Genomic DNA, 19,372 nt, shown 5'->3' with positions numbered 1-19,372 from the left:
TACGTACGTTACGTTACGTTACGTTACTTACTACGTACTATACTCTCTCTCTCTCTCTCTCTCTCTCTCTCTCTCTCTCTCTCTCTCTCTCTCTCTCTCTCTCTCTCTCTCTCTCTACCTCTCTTTTTCTTGTGACATCGGATTGAAAAGAAAAGCTCGCGTTATAGTAATCGGCGTACAAGATGCGTGTGAGTGTCGTGTATATATGAATCAACTAAATAACATGGAACATTTATGAATTGCGTAAACGGCTGTGCAGCGTGCATAATAATGAGACTCCTTGTTGCGAGACCTGACCAGTGTAAGTAACGAGCAACGAAAGTGCGTGATGGTGCTTTGCGAGATGCGTGTCTAAGTTAATTTAATCGATTAACATCTGTCCGTCTGTCAATATGATCTAGAAAGTCAATATGATCCATAAACAAAAAGCTATTGAAAGTGAACGCAAAATAAAATAACTGAGAGATTTATTTAAATGGAACACATCCATCTAAATGTATCTTTAAAAAATTCTAAAAAGGAAAACATATTGTCGGACAGCATCTCGCTTCAAACCATTTCAAAAAGAAAAAAAATCGTACTCACCACTTGTTAAGGTTTTTCTTAGAGGCTGGAGATTGCTCAAACTAGTTACACTACTGCTCTCTGCACTGAGATCGACAGGCGGTGGTAAACTGGCAGGTGTATCACTGTGGGATCGTTCGTGCATTGGTACCCTGCTGCCGGATCCTACTCTTCTAGGTGCACCTGGACTAGGTTCTAAACCGCTCGAATGCAACGCTAATCCCGGTACAGGTAGCGGCGGTGCACAGTGCTTAGGTTGATATGGCCGTGTCTTGTGAGGATCAGACAGAGCCAACATCTTCCTAACTGCCTGTGGCGATGCGGCGCCGAATTTTGTACCTAAAAAAATCCATAATATATATAAATACAAATTACAAAACAAAATTCTTCAAAAAATATATTACAACATAATTGAGTATGCAAATTCACCCCAACCTTGTATACTCTTCCTGCCTTCACTGGTACTACTGGCGCTACTGGTAGTCGACAGAGTAGGCGACGGATGCCTCCTTCCCCGACTGCCACTTAATGGTACTGCAGCTGCAACTGCAACGGCTCCTGCATGTGGTTCGCAATCGACAGAAAGTTGATGTAACCGTTCTTCATCGGTGATCACTTTCATGTTCGCGAGATAGGCCTTCACTCTTCGAACCATCTGTGCTTCCTCAAACATTTTTTTTGGATTTGGTGCAGCCGTGGATTTTTTTCGTCGTTTCACCGTTGCAGTTTGGCCACCTGTAAATCGCGATATGTATAAATATTGCATTTAAAATCTAAATCAGACACAATAAAAAAAACAACATAAGAAACTCAAATTAGTATTAAATAAAGATCAATAAGAGCGATACCGCAGTTTTATTATAAGTATATAATATTACAATGTTTTATTAGTGTAATTACTTTATATTCTTTATATATTAATTTCAATGTTCAAACATTTCGACTTGTTTCAAGCCATCTTCAACAATATATAGTAAAAAAAAATAAGAAACTTGCCTTGATTGCCAGTAGTCATTTGGTTCAGAGCTACCATCGCGGAACTTGGTGGTTGCCCACCCCTTTCTAACATAGTTAGTAAATCATAAGGTGAGGAACACATATTTGTTAATGTTCTCACTTCCTTCGCAATCATTCTGAGTTTTTCGAAATTCACTAGACCTTCTACTCTTGAGTCATTACCAAGATGTATAAAGGTCAAATCCTTTTTCACAACTGGATAGAAAGGTATCTGAAATAATCATTAAACTCTCGCTAGTAATAATTTAAAGTCAACACAAACTTGAATAATAGAAATAAATAGTAAATAAAAAAATTGTAAAATATAGAAGTAAATGTTAATGAAAGATAATTTTGTTACAAAAGAATGACTCACTATGGGTGGTTGCGTTTGTTCAGACGCCACCAATTGTCGATATTTACTCATATTACGGCTGGGATCCATTAATTCTTGTAAATCACTAAATAATCTTTGATATTTGGTTGGCAATTTTTCCCATGAAGCTCTTAATCTCGACACTGAGCCATGACCCAAACCGGATACGATCGCGAACATGGAATTGAAATTCTTGCATTCCTTGCATTGACCTATACAAAAAGACATTACTGATGCAAAATATATATGAGATAAAAATACAGAAAAAGGTTCCAAATATACTTACGCGCAATTTTAATAAATTGCTTTATAATTTTACTGCGCCGTACGAGATTATGTTCCGAACAAACTTCCGTTACAACCCAGAACATTTCTCTGTTGACTAGTTCTGCAAACTGACTGAGCATAGGAACACCATACCTACTCTTCAATTCAAACAGGTCATCCACATACTCCGTGGACTCGATTTGCCTGTAACAAAATATATAATATCAGGTATGTAAATATGAAATCAGAATTTATCTATAGATGGACATAGCTGTCAATGTAGTTGCCGTCAGACGGCACCATTGACGCCATTTCCTTGTTCTGACATCTGACAAAGATTTTCAACAATACAAATTTCATACAACAGTATAGTTTGTAATAGCGTTGAACATGTCGAATTTTGTGCCTGGAAACTACGATTTGCGGACAGCATTGATTTTCTGTTACCATTTGAAGAAAACTGCTGCAGAATCGAATGCTTGTCGAAGCTTACGGTGAGCATGCTCTTGGTAAATCACAATGCTTTGAGTGTTTAAAAAATTCAAAAGTGGCGATTTTGACGTGAGAAACGAAGAACGTGGAAAATCACCGAAAAAGTTTGAAGACAGCGAATTGCAAGCATTGTTGGATGAGGATGACGCTCAAACTCAACAACAACTCGCGGATCAATTGAATGTGAACACACGAGAAGCCGTCTCCATACGTTTGAAATCCATGGAAAAGATCCAGAAGATGGGAAAATGGATTCCATATGAACTGAATGAAAGACAGCAGGAAAACCAAAAAACTACTTGCGAAATGCTGCTCACCAGGTACAAAAGAAAGTCATTTCTCCATCGAATTGTGACTGGCGATGAAAAGTGGATATATTTTGAGAATCCTAAGCGTAAAAGATCATGGGTAACTCCAGGCGAACCATCGACATCGACTGCAAGGCCAAATCGCTATGGACGGGAGACAATGCTCTGTGTTTAGTGGGATCAGAAAGGTGTGATCTATTATGAACTTTAAATTAAAACCTGACGAAACCATTAATACTGAATGCTACCGACAACAAATGATCAATTTGAATCAAGCTTTGTGTGAAAAACGACTGGAAAAAGGCAACACAAAGTGATTTTGCTTCATGATAATGCACCATCACACACACACACAGCAAAACTGGTCAAGGAAACAATTGAGGCATTTGGTTGGGAAATACTTTCGCATGCGGCTTACTCATCAGACTTGGCTCCGTCCGATTACCACTTATTTGCATCGATGGGACACGCACTTGCTCAGCAGCGCTTCATTTCTTACGAAGATGTACGAAAATGGCTAGATGACTGGTTTGGCTCAAAAGAGCAACAATTTTTTTGGCGTGGCATCCACAAATTGTCAAACAGGTAGAAAAAATGTATAGCTACCGATGGGCAATACTTCGAATAAAATATTTTTTATCATTTTCATGCAATAAACGTGTATTTTCTATTAAAAAATTCCGGTTTCATATTTACATACCTGATAAATGCAAATTGTAAATGCAATTTGCAAATTTTATACATTTCATTTTGAAATAATAAATTATCTGAAATATTAAATTACCTGAATATACTGAAGTCTTGCAGAGTCAATTGTATTGCTACTTCCACGGCATTCAATTGCAGAAAGTGTACTTGAGACTCTCGAATGAGTTCCGGAGCTTGATCGTCAGCTACTAAAGTTTCGGAAATTCCGTTAGTTTTCAAGTAGTATCGAGAGCTTAATCCGATTCGTTCAGCAAGATTCTGTAATTGATCTGGTAATCTACGCTGTTTAATCATGCCACCTTCGCCGACGCTTACTTCCGCCAGAGAGAAATTTGAACTACTTTCTGTTATGCCAAATTCTTGAAGTGCAAGCATTACTACCTACAATAAATTAATGCATCGTTATATTAATATGTATGTATGTATAATTAATATGTATGTATAATCCAAACGTAATTCGCGTTTTCGTCAATTACTTAATTTTAGCAGTATAAATTTATTTACCTCATGCGCCGTTGTTTCTTTGTGAATAAGAAGATATTTGCAGGTTTGATCAGCTTTATATACCTTGAGCACATGTTCAGGATAATCGTTTGCCCTTAAGTCGTCGTAACAATAAAGCGACGTAAGATCTGGATTACTTTTCGAATGATATAGATTAGTAGTAGTTTGCGTAAGCCCTGTTCCCGGTGGTGTGTGCGGTGGAGCAAGAGGATCATCCAAATGTACACCGTCGCTATTAAAATTGAAAAATATTTCCCGATAAAGAATTTATGTAGATTTAATTATTATTATTTATGCACAATACTTCAATCAATAGACTCACTTGATCGTATTCTTTGGCAGTATATTCATTTTCATAAGTGCTTTCTGTAATCGCCGTTTAGGTCCAAGAGTCATAAATCCCTTGTGCTCCTTTTTAGAGTCTTTACACGGTGACACATTGTTGTCCGGTATTAATAATGGTACTCCACCAATCATAGGATTTAAAGGATTTACAGGAGTCATGGGATCCACATGTGTTGATAATCTAGCTCGTGGATCTGATTGAAGCCTCGGTATTTCCGGCTTACTTGTTCTACCTCGAGGTCTCGGAGAATTATCTGGCATTTGAAGCATTTCTTTGAAAGCTGTAAGATCACATAATCGACGATAAAAGAGAGAATATTTTCCTATTATTTCTGATTTATAAATTAAACTTACCAAGTAAATTAGATTTTACAGTTATACTGAGATGCGTAGAAGCTCTCAAAATATCAAGAGCTTTCGCATGATTTACATGCTCGAAACTTTGGCCGTTTACTTCTAAGATCTGATCACCCCTCTTTAAACCGACATCTTCAGCCTTGGATCTCTTGTCAACTTTTGAGATAAATATACCAAAACCTCTCTCAAATCCTCCTAAAATGCTAAAATTTAGGACCTCGTCCCTGTTTGGCCTGGCTAACGTTACATTCCGCGTTCTCGCTTTCGCCGCACATGCAATATTTAATAACCTGAAATTCAGTTAAAAATAATCACAGTTATTTTCCTTAATATGTTTTGATTATATTTCCTTTGAAAAAATAAAACAGAAATTTACCTTTGCTGTCCTAACATTTTCTCTCTTTCCAGTCCAGTTTCAAATGCTTCTAAAAATTCCATCATCGCTGGATCAGTCTCGAAATCGGTAAAATGATTGTTCACCCATAAGAGCACGACGCGAGCAACGCGATCTCGCACTTGCGCTTGATCAAACCACTCCAACAATTGACTTGCGACTAACAACGGACTATCGATAAACGTCCGATGAGTTAATAAAAAATCTTCCACATAAGTAGGATCTGTAATACTGTTTTCTTCAATGAGCTGTAACATCAAACGCTCTGGCGTTCCTCGAATCACCACATGACCTCTTCGCGCTGCACCATCCAAAGCTCCCCGCAATTCAGTCACTAAAATTACCCTTCCATTCTCTTCGTGTCTCCTGGTATTCTCTTCACCTTGATGTTGTATTCGAAAATAATCTGCTTGCGTGACACAAACAAATTGGCAATCGTCACACCTGCAAACAGAAAATTGCATTTTTTATACTTTTCTATATCTTTCTAGGCATCATGGCCTATGTGAAAGTAGAAAAGAATCATATTACAAACTTTGTTCTCATAACTCCACGATGTAACAGCCTCTCCATAGTAGGCAAGATACCAAAGCTATCACCGAGACCGAGTTGTTCAATCTCACCATTGCTATGCTCAATCTCAACAGCACCGTTGATTAACACGCTCCAACTGTCGAGTTCCTCGCCGTCATTCAGGACTACCATTCCAGCACGATCGACTACCGCGAACACCATCACAGCACACAGCGCTCTTCTGACAGCCAAAGTCATATTTGTGAAAGCTTTCAATTGTTGCGTAAATTCTAAAAGCGTCTCTATATCGTCTTCTGTTCTCTCAACAGGATCCTTCTCTAAACATTCTCGTACAGGATCACGTACCGTTAAACTCTAAAATATCACAACAATAAACATTAAAATCCAATGCATTTCTAGGAAACAATAAAATAAATAAACAATAATAATACTTACATCCATGCTTTCTGCCAGATCTTCCTCTTCATCGCTATCAACAATGGACTCCACAAGACCCGACAAATCCACTTCATCAGGATCTGCATCTAACGAACTTTGTACGGATGTCATAGTGTCGGATCCACTGTATGCTGAACTTGTGTCACTCGAATGACTGCTCCTGTTTGATTTCTGATATAGCTCCGGCCTGCCTGTAAGGCCCTGTGAGAACTAAAAAAAAATATTTCAATAACTTATTTAATTATTTCAAAATTTCTTAAAGATTCACATACATACTTTTTGCTAGATTTTATCATAAAATATACAAACCATCTTTATATATAATCTTTATATATTATTTATATATAATTAAAGAGTATTTCATCGAATCTTTTTATGAAATAAATTAATCAATTTTATCTCTTTTCCATATATTTTTTTTCAATACTAAATATTCCATGTTTATTATAGAAAATTATATAAATCAATATAATCTTGATATATCAATAATATGTCCAAGGAATTTGCTATGAGATATAAATTCTAATCTGTAATACGATTAGAAATCTAATCTCTAATACCACAGGAGAGATTATATATACAAGCACATAATAGATGTGTATAATGTTATATTCAAAGAGATATTTATGATAAAAGTTAGTTAACAGATTAAAGCGAAACAATAAACAAGACTCGGAAAATATAATACTGAAAGAAATCTATTTGTCATTTACACACAAGCAGTCATTTGAATATTATAAAAATACATAGATGTGAAATATAATGTAAATAGTAATAATTTAACGTATGTTCCATGTAACTTGACTCTTCTTTGAAGATTATCAACCTAACAATTGACAATTCAAACAACGAGCAATTCAAAAACAGCCCAAAATAATGAGTCAGAGGAAAACTGTACGAAAATGATTCGCAATGCTGCTCCTGAGCACTGAAGCCAACCTATATCCGCGTATATAGCTATACGCGCGGAACAAAAACATAGACGATGCCGTTCGCTAAAAGCGCAAAGTAGGAAATACCAAGAATGGGCGTGATTGGGACAGGCTCTAGTTCGCGGTTAGGTTAGGTCACAGCGACATGACATCACGCTCGCACGCATGTATGTATTTGTATGTACATACGCAGACCGTGCGAGCATCAGGCATCAGGACGCGGGTGTATTTCTCGCGCGCGTTCACGTCCATGATACATGTACATATCGGTCATCCAAACAAGATACCTACGAACAACGGAACTGTTGACGCTATTGTCATGTCATCGCGAGGGGCGGTCGCGCAGCGCAGCGCAGCGTGCAGCAGAGAAGCGTATATTATACATTATACACCTCGCGTACTCCAAGAATTTGCTTTCCCAACAGAGCACGAGCGGTCGCGAGAGAGGGAGATGAAGAGAAAAAGGGAGCCAAGGCCATTTTGAGCATATCTCTTGGGAGGAGAGTCGAGGCACTCACTTGATACACGCCGAACGCGTCCATCGCGTCAGCGGAATCCGCAATTCTCCTTGTTGTCTCGTCTTCCTCCTTGGCGGAAACAATCACAACAGATCCAACGAATCGTCGACGGAACGCGTCCGCATTTTCCTACGCGCTTTCCATCCGCCTCGTCTGATTGTTTTTCTCTCACTGTGGCGTGGCGTGCCGCTATGCGCGTGGAAGCGGCCAGCGCCTCAGCGTGACCCTCTTTGGCTCTTTGTACAGCTTAGCACGAAATTCGTGATGCGTCCGACTGTCTGTGTTGTCGTTGTCGTCGCCGTCACCGTCGCCGTCCCCGTTGGTCATCAGCTTAGCGGACATAGGATTACCACTATCTCGTCTCGACGTCTCGTCCCGCCACCACTCGCACCGCAGTCCGCAGTCCACACCACGACCCACGAGTCGCTCTCAGCTCCACTCAGCTCTGCGGCCTCTGTGCTCAGTGCCGCCTGTGCCGCTAGCAATGCTGGCAATGCTGGTATTCCCTTCGCCTTCGGATCGCAGCGTAGTCACGTGATGATTCGCCGTACCGTCGTACCGTGCCGTGAGCGGCTCTTCAGGACCGTGTCAACTGGGAGAGCACACCACTCCACCGCCACGCCGGAGCGGTCGCTCCAGCCGGAAAGGGAGGGGACATTGCCAGGCCACCTGTAGCTTCCACGCGCGATTCCGCTTCTTTTTCTTTTTTATTTTTTTATCCCTCCCCTCTCTTTTTTTTAGAAAATTTCATGTGAATCTCTTCGCTGTTTTGTCCGTTAATATGCTCATATTTCCGATTACAAATGCGATCGAAACTGCGAAATTACAAACCTTGATTCTTGACGATAATCCAATAATATCAAATTAACATCGGAACTTTAGGTTTATAAGATACGCAAAAAATTTGAATTATATTTAATTTTCCTATATGCGATTGTATTGGAATTTACTACAATAAAACAATTGTTTATGATATATTGTATATTACATATACAATTTATACAACGTATAATTTTTAATAGAAATTAAGATCTCAAAAAATAAAAATATATATACTGTAATACAGTATATGTATAATATGGCACGATCATCTAATTAATCTAATTAATCTGTAAAATAAAAGAGAAACTAAAGAAAAAAATATAGAACAGAGTTAATATCCATATATCGAAAAATGCTTTGATATCGATTGGGAATTCAATTACATTTCATTTCTTACATAAAGTTGAAATGATAGCTGGAAGTTTAATGAAATTTCGTTGTCCATTTTTATTGCACGGGGATCAAATTAAATTCCGTTACACACTGAACATACACACATATTTCTAGTAAATCCAGTATTCATAATTGCACAGTAGCTCGTAAACGTGGCACAAATTTGCATCTTTATAATCTCAATATTTACATGCAAACTGTACAGTCGTTGCATAAAGACGCATTCTGCCTTGTTAAGTATACATAATATATAAAATTGTTCCATTGTTATGGAACTGATCTCATTATAACACACATATAGGGAGCGACAGTTGCGGGAGCGACAGTGCGCTAATGAAATTTCAAACAAAAATTTAAAATAAGGTGAAAATTACAAAATAATAATCGAAATAATTTACTAATGCCTATAATTGGAGATATAACTATATGCCGGGGGGAAAAAGGTGTAATTAAGAGTAATTTGCGTGTAACAGGGAAGAGAATTTAAATAATAATAACTATCTGATTCGTGGGAGGATCATGATGAGATTTCGAAGCGGTTTAACGATGACAGATTATGAATAATTATAAATTTACTTTAAATGGAAGAAGAATACAGATTATGACATATAAAACTCTCTCACGTTTGAATTTTTTTAAATTATATATGTCTATCATATGTCTATCACAAGCTAATGCAAAATATATTTCATTAAACATCAATTTGCTTCTTATTAAATAATGGAATTATTTTATGAGTTAGACCCATTAATATGTTTATAAACTTGAAAATTAAAATTACAATCAATAAAACACCATTGCAGTTTCAAATCTCACTAATAATGATCATTCAACAATAGCAACAATTCGAAAAAAAGAAATAGGAAATGAAAGATACGTAATTAACTTCACGATAATTACTTTAGATTAAATGTAAATAATTCAATTGAATAACGGTAAAACAAAAATAACTGAGATTAAAAATACGCCTGATACGTTCTGCAGTTTCCTTCGATTTGCATACCCACGCGAATGTCAGCAGCCAATGAAACGTCATAAGGATATTGCAAAGCACGCTTGAGAAGCTGATCAAGAAAGAACGCACCGATGTTCCTGTGATTAATATTCATCAGCCTTCGCGATTAGTTAATCGCCATGCGGAACAATAAGCAAACAATAATGTAAATTGACGCCAATAACGACACCTGAATTGATCTTAAGAAGTCTCTCTCTCTATAGAAAGTCACTGTTGAGCGATCGTGTAAAATGCGCTTAAAGAGTCGACGGACGGTCGATCGAGCCGCAAAGGAACAAGACAGTAAGAGAGGAAACGAGATGTAACAAGAGAGAGAGAGAGAGAGAGAGAGAGAGAGATGAGAGACAAACAGACAAGGATAGAGAAACGCTGCTGCTGGTCCGCTCAAAGCATCTATCGAGCAACGGATAGTAACCGCTCAAAGGCCACTGTCCGACCCGACGGATGATTTATACGACCCGTTATGTCGTTCGTGCTCGTGTATCTCACTTTTCCTTTTGTCCCGCGCCAACACACTACTTTCCAAATTGCTTCTTCCATTCAACTTTTTGCCCGTCGGAAGGACGAATATGCAGGTACTCTGCCGCACACATTTGAAGTCAAATCGACGAAATCTTTATTATCAAAATTATTCATGAACATCTTGTGACTATTTACATAGGCGGACTGGTATCTTCGTATCTTGCATCATTCGGCATTAAGTTTGATAATTATATTATTCTTCAATCAAGGAAAAGAACGTGAGTCAGAAAGTAAGACAAGCTTCTATACTATAGACTTTCTGAGATCTCAACAAATTATTAAAAATATTTACATACAATTTCTTATAGGTAAGTTTTATAGATTTAAAAAATAGAATTTTATAGAATTTTTATATAAATAAGACAAAGGTATCTTATCAATCACAGCAAGTATTAAATTATTTTTATTTAATGTATAATAATTAGGTGCTTGGAAACAAGAAAATGGAATATTTTCGTCAACAAAATTTCGAAACAAGAGAATAGAATATTTATTTCGTCAAGATTTATGAAATCAAAAGAATACAATAAATGCAATAATAGTTTATGAAAAAAAGCCATACGTAATCATGAATGCCTTTAACAAAAGTAATTTAAAACCAATTAGATTTGTTTGAAGAAGAAGAATTTCCTCGTCTTCGAACTTTAATATGTGGTCGAAATAATATTTATAGATTATTTACTCAGACTGAGTAAGAGAAGAAATATTCATATACAAATAATCATGACTATAAAACTATCTTTTTAAGTAAATAAAAAAAAGAATATTTACCGTGTCATCGAAGACCAGATTGACTTGACGGTGGTCGGTTATGGGATGGGGATGCGGTGGTCGATGCATCCTCCCTCCACCATGGACTTCCGGATAGTCGATCTGCAAAAAATATAGTTTATAATAAATTGATAAATTATAAATAAATTGTATAGAGCGTACAATTTATTAATGTTTAGTAAGTGATTATGCGAATGTTTATAATCAAGCATTTGAATCATCGAGGAATGATTGCCTGATCGTCAGTTTATAAGCGTAACTTGATATCATTTGTTATGTATCAACTTATATTGGTTATTACTTTTAATCTAGATTATGGCATAATACACAATTGCACAATACATTTAATAAAAAATAAATCGCGATTTAAATAAAGAATAAATAAATTTTACATTTATAATATGAGGCATCTAATATCTTTCCCGATGGACGTGTGGTGATAATCTCATTTGTGGATGCATTGAAATATTGCTACCTTATTTTTACGCTCTATACAATATATTAAAAAAAACAATTTCATACCCTATAATAATCGGTAATGATCGATTTATATAGAATCCCGCCATTACTTTAAAAAAATGTTAAAAACAAAATTTCGATTTTTGCCGATTTCTATTTCCAACCAGATAGCTTCATAATTAAGTAATAAATTCAAATTTAAATGTCAAAATAAAAAATAAATTCTAGAAAATCAAATTAATTAAATTTAAAGTCAAAATAAATAAATACAGAGAATATATATTGTATATATATATATATATATATATATATATATATATAAATAGAGATATCTTGATAAATTACAAGATGCACTAAAAACGGTATTATAATGACAAAGAGTTAGATTTTTTGTGAATTATAAAACACTACATAAATTGGATTAAAATGATTTTATCAGTCTATTTGTATTTCTAAAATTTATTTTAAAAGACTTAATTATCTAATTATTTCAAAATTACTATCTAAAATTGTGCGTATATATACAAGATGTACCATAAGTATACTTAAAAATTTCGTGAATGTGTTCGTGGATAAAAAGGAAGAAGAAATGAAAGGATGAAGAATTCCTAGGACAATAGACATAAATGCAGTAGTATCAAATGACTTTATAATGACTTTATGAGAGTTTTGCGTGGGTATTTTTTTTTACAACAGATGCTCAAAATCCTCCACACATGCCTGAGCATGACATACACATGACTAGCACATTTATTCGTAAACATAAAGATTTTATTTCGATAACAAAACATTTGCGGCCAAATGTTTCCAAGAAGCATTTCTTCCTTCTTTTATCTAATTTGAATTTATGTTTTAGATAATTTAGATAATACAATATGCTTAATCTAACTTTTCTGTGACAACATAAAATAATACAAAATAAATATTTAAGATATGACGAATAATAATACTTATAATGATAATCGTAAGCATAACTTCATTCTAACGCAAATACTAAATGATCAAAAATAAAAATAAATAAATAATGAATAAAAAATAAATAGACTTTATCAAGTTGACACACTGCACAATATCTTGTAATGTTAAAAAAAATTAATAATTACTCCAATTAATAACAGATTACGCAAAAATTTGTTATGAAAAAACCGCTGCTATTAATTAGATATTAGAGTATTAGATATTATCGAAAAATTATTGTTTCAATTTTTTAATTATCAGCTGATTATGATAATCAGTTGCTTTTTACTCCTTGCGACAGTCTCTTTTTCGGTTAACAGTAAACAGTATTCATTGCTGAACAGCAAGGAAAAAAAGGATGAAAGAGACAATGAGACGAGTGCGCTTCAGGCCGGAACTCGTAGGCCGGACTTCCGGTAGATATGCTGGTTATACGTTCCATTCACGGAACCGCTCCCTCGTGACTCGATTGTTACAATGAATGTTTAGCCAATTTCGGGATGAAAGTTCAGTTTCCATAGGTGATTGATTGATCGGACGACGCGATGTTCAACATTTTATATGATACATACATCGTCGATAAAAAAAAGTAGCCTCACATATTGCGTTGTTCATTATATTGCGTGGAAAGTGACATAATACGTTACTTGCGCATTTTTTTGAATGTTTCAAACATATTTAATTTGTCCTACATAATCATTAAAAGAATTGCAAACTAATCCCGACATTATACGTTAACATTAATGTTCTCGTACAATATAGCTATAATCAAATAGTACATTTTACGAGTACAGTCTCCTCTTCTCTCCTCTCCTCTCCTCCCTCTCCTTATTTAATAATTCGAAAACACTTGCGAATTTATAATTAGCAATCGAAAGCGTAACGCAATCGTGATGCAATTTATAAACGAACAAATGCAAAATGTGCATGTGTTTTTGACGTAACAACTGAATTGTAAACAATTATCGTATATTAAATATGAATGCAAAACAATGGCAAATTATTTAAGCAAGAATGTTTCATGATGCATTCAATTATGCCACATGCTGTTGTACATGTCCGAAAAATACCATCACATTTTCTATCAAATTTCATATGTATGTTAATCTCTATTAAAAATATACTGATTCTATTATATTAGTATTTTTTATATCATAAAAATTAAAATTTAATATATAACAAAATTATATATCAAATATCAAATACGCAATAAATAACAATCAAAAAATTCCACAACAAATTAAAAATAAAATTATAAAATTATTTGTACATTATACAAAATTATGTAGAATATATAAAGAAATGATTAATCGACCATAGAAAAAAATAATAATACAACAAAGTTAAGTAAGTTGCACGATATTTCAAATAAATATTGAAACGAAGTGCAGGATGCAGAAATAAATAATATTTCAAAATATAAAAACATTATTTGCTCTCGGTGTTGTCCATTCTTTGCAAGCTAAGTATAGTTAAACGAGAAATATTCTCTCAATTATATGCTCTCATTCATTCCGTTCTTCCACATTATATTCTCAATCTCTGCGTGAGACCTTCGACCCACGCGTGTAGGCAGCAATACGTGTACATAAACACGAGTACATCAAACAAGATGTATCGCGAGATGTCAACTTGCTTTGCCTCCTCATCTTTACATCGATTTCGAACGTTAATGACCTCCTTCGCAGACATATCGCTTCATATGCAAGGTTATCAACTAATTGTAAGAGAAATGACAGATGCCTTGAATTAAGATATTGATATGTAATCGAAACTTGTGCGTGTGTGATATGAAATAAACGACTGTTTCCTCAACGGAAGAAGATAAAGCAGCGATTAAAATCATTACAAAAGATAAAAAAAATCGCGCGTTCCAGATGCAGATGCGTCCCGCAGCAGATGTTTAGCATGAATTGAAAAGAAACTTCTATTTCATTTATTTTTATATATGTGATAATAAATTTCTTCGATATGTACGTACGTGTTTTTATTTTTATTAAATGTCTTTTTCGCTTCTCATTTATTGACTAGTACAATTTATGCAATGCATATACGTTTGTACAAATCAACATGACACATGTACATAGGATATCAATATATTATATACAAATTTCATACATATAAATTAAGACGAAATATCTAAATTAAAAATGGAAAAATAAATTCATATAGTAAAATCTAAATAAATTGTGTAATATATTTGTTTTTACAGCTTAATTTTATTTTAATTTTTTTTTCGTTAAAAATAATAAAACGAAAGTGCTTTTCATTAACTGTCGACGTAACTTTCGCGCAATTATTTTTTGTTCTTAAGTTTCAAAGTAAACATTAATAAGTTATAAAAATAAACTTGCATCATATAAATTACTCATAATAAATTAACTTTTCAATACTTAAAATGAGATGGGCTTCTTTACCTCAGACGATACAATCGATAGAGTTCTCGGTGTACCAGGCCAGCTTCTGGACAATGAGCGACCTTTTCGTTTTCTTACGACGACCCGAGGTCGTCCAGTTCTGCTTGTATGTTTCAACATCGCAAACTTGGATAATTTAATCGGAATTATAGAATATGTCTATTTGTGTACTACATCCACGTGGTTCCTTTCTTGCCATCATTACACAAATCGATCCATGGATCATATGTGTCAATAAGCCAAAAAACTAATTCGATGCTACCAGATTTGATGTTTCACACACACACACACACACACACACAATATCTATTTTCCAACAATTCGTCGACACGTTTTCACATTAATCACTCATCAAACAACACTTTGTAGATTTTGAGCTGCAAAAAAAATCGGACATTGCTGTGAATGTCAAACGATATTTCACATTAAGGAGTTTTTGCAATAACGTTAATTCAGATACGGAACGCTATGTCATGTTATCCTTTTCTTAGTAATTAGTTGTTAACAAGAAGAAAATTTGATCTTTCATTGTATCTAGATAAATGTATTCTAAAAACTCCCTATTAACGACTGAGAATTACGAGAGTACAATGATAACTAACATATCATAAACACCTTCGTGTATACATAATCATAGCGATTCTACCGTTTCTTGATAAGACCTTGCAAATTGTTTAATTTCAAAATCGACGTCTATTGAATCGACATCCAATAAAATTGTTAATTATCCTGCTCATGTTTCGCGTTTGACATACACGCGCTCTCACATATGTTGCGTTTCGTAGAGAACTGAATCGTTCACAATTCTTGAAGAGGGCCAAAGACCGACCTGCTGCGGTCACGTGATTTACGCTCAGGAACGTAGAAAGGCTTATCGTATGTCGTAACATATAATTTTCCTGTCGACGCCGAAAATTAAAAAATTTGATATAAAATTAAAAATTTCATTCTAAATAACTCATGATCATAAAGAACTTGGTAAAATTAAGTCGTAAACGTAAGTAACAGGTTCAAGTCTAAAAGATTAAAAAGTGAGTAATAATTAATAAAGTGAATATAGTATAAATTTATTTATATATATATATTTATATATATATATATATACACACACACAAAAAATAAAATTATTTAATACATAATAAAAAATATAGCTTTATATAAGATGTGTTTTACTAATTCTAAATATTACAAATTCTTGAATATTACAGACATAATTAAAAAAAAAATTAAAATTTCCTCGGAAATAAGCGTCGAATGTCATACACACACACATATATTCACGTAGAATATTATCTCTCCAAATAATTAAAAAAAAATGTAGAACTCATGTTATTTTAAAACCCGAGGCAAGCCATTTGTGAAACAAAGCAGACCTCCCAAAAGATTTTACGACTAATTTTAATGTTTCAAACAGATTGTCAAACTCTTCAACTTGATATAACGGTCAAAAAGATTCGAGATGCATTCATACAAAATAATTGACCTACATACACACTTTCTATTTTCGAAATATCGTCATTCTATACGAGAGGCAATCAGGCAGGCATAAAAAACTTATTCTTGCGGCGTGTAGGAATATTTCTTGGCCAATTCAGAGTCAATAAAATATTTATACATCATTTAGTACTTCATTAGGAAATATTACAAAAATTATACGTGATGTTCGCGATGAACGAAGCCGTTTCGCAAATTTTTAGGTCGCGATTCAACATTGACGTGTGAAAAAACGTGTGGCTGAATGTCGGATAAAATATAAATTATGGCATGTTGCACAGGCTGAAAAAGAGTATGTTGATGAACGCGGGCGCATAAATTGTCTCCCGAGTCATCATGTCCTACGAGGAGCCTACATTAGTGGCTTACGACGCGGCTACACGGATGCGTCCAGCTAAAAATTTCCTTCTCTCTCCGGGACCTCCGCGAACGAATGGCACGGTATTCATACAGCACAGCACAGCTCGGCGCCTGTCTACTTTATTTTCGGTTCTTCCTGCGCGCTCCCGATGCGCCATTGGCGTCACGACGCGTGGTCCTAAAAACTCTGGGTGCACAAGAAAGATCCATACAAACGCCAGCAGAATCCATTAAAAAAGGAGACAACGTCGGTTGATCATATAGAGAAAGGCAAAAATAGTATTTCTGCATTTCAATCGAACGACAGAGGAAAATTTGCATAATGCATGTAAAAATAAAAGAAATATCATTTTCAATATGAGACGAAAAGGTTGCCAAAACAGACGCTTTAAAAATATCATAGCTAAGGGAGAGAAAAAGAGCGACGAAGATATTTCCAGCGAAGGAAAAAATTGTGATCTTTCAAATTAGAGAAGAAAGATTAAAAAATATTATTTAAAAATTCGCAAGATATACAAAATTGATGAATGAAGCACGTCATATTAAAAACAATCATTATTAATTGGATAACGAGAAAGAAAGAGAGAGAGAGAATGTGAAATACTTCTGCACAGAAATCAAGATGTATCGAATAGAAACAATTCGAGCTATAATTATGCAAATTACTGAACAATTATCGTTAAAAGCCTCATTGTTATTCGTGTACATTATGCCTGTTAATTCTCGCCTTTCGAGGTGCGCGGCCTGTCAAATAGAGACGAAACACTATCAAAGACTATCACGCTACCAGGAAGTGCTAGTCGATAGAATGGCTTCAAAGAGCCCTTAGGGCTTCCGAAAAAATCGTTTATCGTCGACCATACGATGCCAAAGGAACCGATCAAGATACTGTTTGTTTAATACTATCACAATGTTTAATACTATCTTTGAAAATCCTTGAAAATCCGAGACTACCACAAGCAGAGTCTCTTCGATTCAATCGATTTTTACAAAACGCTCTAATCACTTTTTACTATTACTTATTCAATCACTTCGTACTTTCAAGCAAATTTAAAATAGGCGACAACTCTTAACGTTGGTGCATTGTCGACCGCACCGAACGAGACACGAAAAGAGACTGAAGTGCCGCACTCGTCCGGCGTATGCCACGATAAGCACGCTATCTTCTTCTTCACGGATGTTCATTTTTTGTCGCGTGTACGAATATTTAATCACAACTGCAATCGCTGTACGGGAGACGGTTCTTGCGTACAACAGTAGGGAATGCAATGTCGCTCGAGCGGCTCGAGGGAAGACCGTCCGAGGCAATTTCAATATATCCCGCTCAAAGTGGACCCGTCGTATCATTAATTTACTGATGTGTATTCATTTGTCGTAATTTCTCATGAGTTATAACATCCTATCACAAATTTATCTACATTCATTAAGTTTTAGATTATAAAGTCATATTTATATCTGATTCAAGTAGATTTGCGTTGAAAATTTTAATTAAAGAATTAGTTATATGTGTGATATATCTGAAGTAAAATGTTGTAAAAAGTTTAACATGCTCGCATGGTAATAGGTGAGTGACAGGTTTTTTGTACTCAAAAATTCCTTAGTGAAAAGAAAAAAATCTCCAAATTTAGGGAAAAATCTCCTCACCTGGCAATCAGTGATTGGTACCATAAAAGTAGAAAAGTTGTTATTCTCAAAAAAAAAAAGAAAGTATATAATAAGTATAGTATATAATAAGATAAGCCACAGAGCAAAGCCATCACTATGACGGTGTTTACACCAATTCTAAGATATTAAGCAATACATTCCATTATTCATACATGATTTCTGGATATATGTTATCGTTATCGCGTGTTATCGTAATGATTAAAAAATCGTCATCATAACAATATAAATAGTCACTGGATTACTCCACGACGTCACTCACGCGCAGTTCTATGTATACTCGTACACATGTCACACGTGTGTGAGGAATGAATGAAAAGACACGTCTATCGTACGCTGCGTATCCGCGCTTCGGAGAATCGATACAGTCGATGCAACGGCCAGTCAAGTCATATCGTGTATCGCACCTTCGCCCACTCGCATCATAGAATCGCATGGAGCAATCGCGATAATGTGTGAGCAATATAGAAACAGCTTCCAACAACATGCAAGCCCAATCGTAACCTATAATCAATTGAACGTACTGCGGTAGCATTAGCAACCGTTGTGCCTCGTCAATATATCTCAGAACGTAGGCAGGCAAGCAGGTTGCAGGTGCATCTAAACGGTACTCGGAGAGAGAGAGAGAAAGAGAGAGAGAGAGAGAGAGAGAGAGAGAGAGAGGAGGAGAGTATCGGTCGGTACTAACGTAACCGAACCTAATTAATTAATTAGTTCGTTTCCTTACTTAGTTAGTAGTACGGTACCGTTACGTTTAGTTACTTACT

At 35.2% G+C, this 19,372-nt stretch overlaps 1 protein-coding gene across 1 annotated transcript in view; it reads right to left on the bottom strand.

Annotated features, from left to right (window-relative positions):
• LOC105623391 (rap guanine nucleotide exchange factor 2-like) overlaps positions 1–19,372 on the bottom strand; it is a 37,572-nt gene that overhangs the window by 6,001 nt on the left and 12,199 nt on the right. Inside the window, exons 3-15 of the mRNA XM_012204785.1 lie at positions 11,257–11,358; positions 6,281–6,493; positions 5,847–6,199; positions 5,294–5,755; positions 4,915–5,207; positions 4,538–4,841; positions 4,216–4,447; positions 3,788–4,092; positions 2,223–2,407; positions 1,937–2,148; positions 1,561–1,792; positions 1,000–1,299; positions 586–903 (exon numbers count right to left, since the gene is read on the bottom strand). Of these exons, the coding sequence (XP_012060175.1) occupies positions 586–903; positions 1,000–1,299; positions 1,561–1,792; positions 1,937–2,148; positions 2,223–2,407; positions 3,788–4,092; positions 4,216–4,447; positions 4,538–4,841; positions 4,915–5,207; positions 5,294–5,755; positions 5,847–6,199; positions 6,281–6,493; positions 11,257–11,358 (3,511 nt within the window). The remainder of the gene's footprint in view (positions 1–585; positions 904–999; positions 1,300–1,560; positions 1,793–1,936; positions 2,149–2,222; positions 2,408–3,787; positions 4,093–4,215; positions 4,448–4,537; positions 4,842–4,914; positions 5,208–5,293; positions 5,756–5,846; positions 6,200–6,280; positions 6,494–11,256; positions 11,359–19,372) is intronic.

Source organism: Atta cephalotes (assembly GCF_000143395.1).
Source record: "Atta cephalotes unplaced genomic scaffold scaffold00056, whole genome shotgun sequence".
In the NCBI taxonomy this organism is placed as follows: domain Eukaryota; kingdom Metazoa; phylum Arthropoda; class Insecta; order Hymenoptera; family Formicidae; genus Atta; species Atta cephalotes.
The sequence above is the reverse complement of the archived record's forward strand: the minus strand, read 5'-3'. Positions and strand labels throughout refer to the sequence as shown.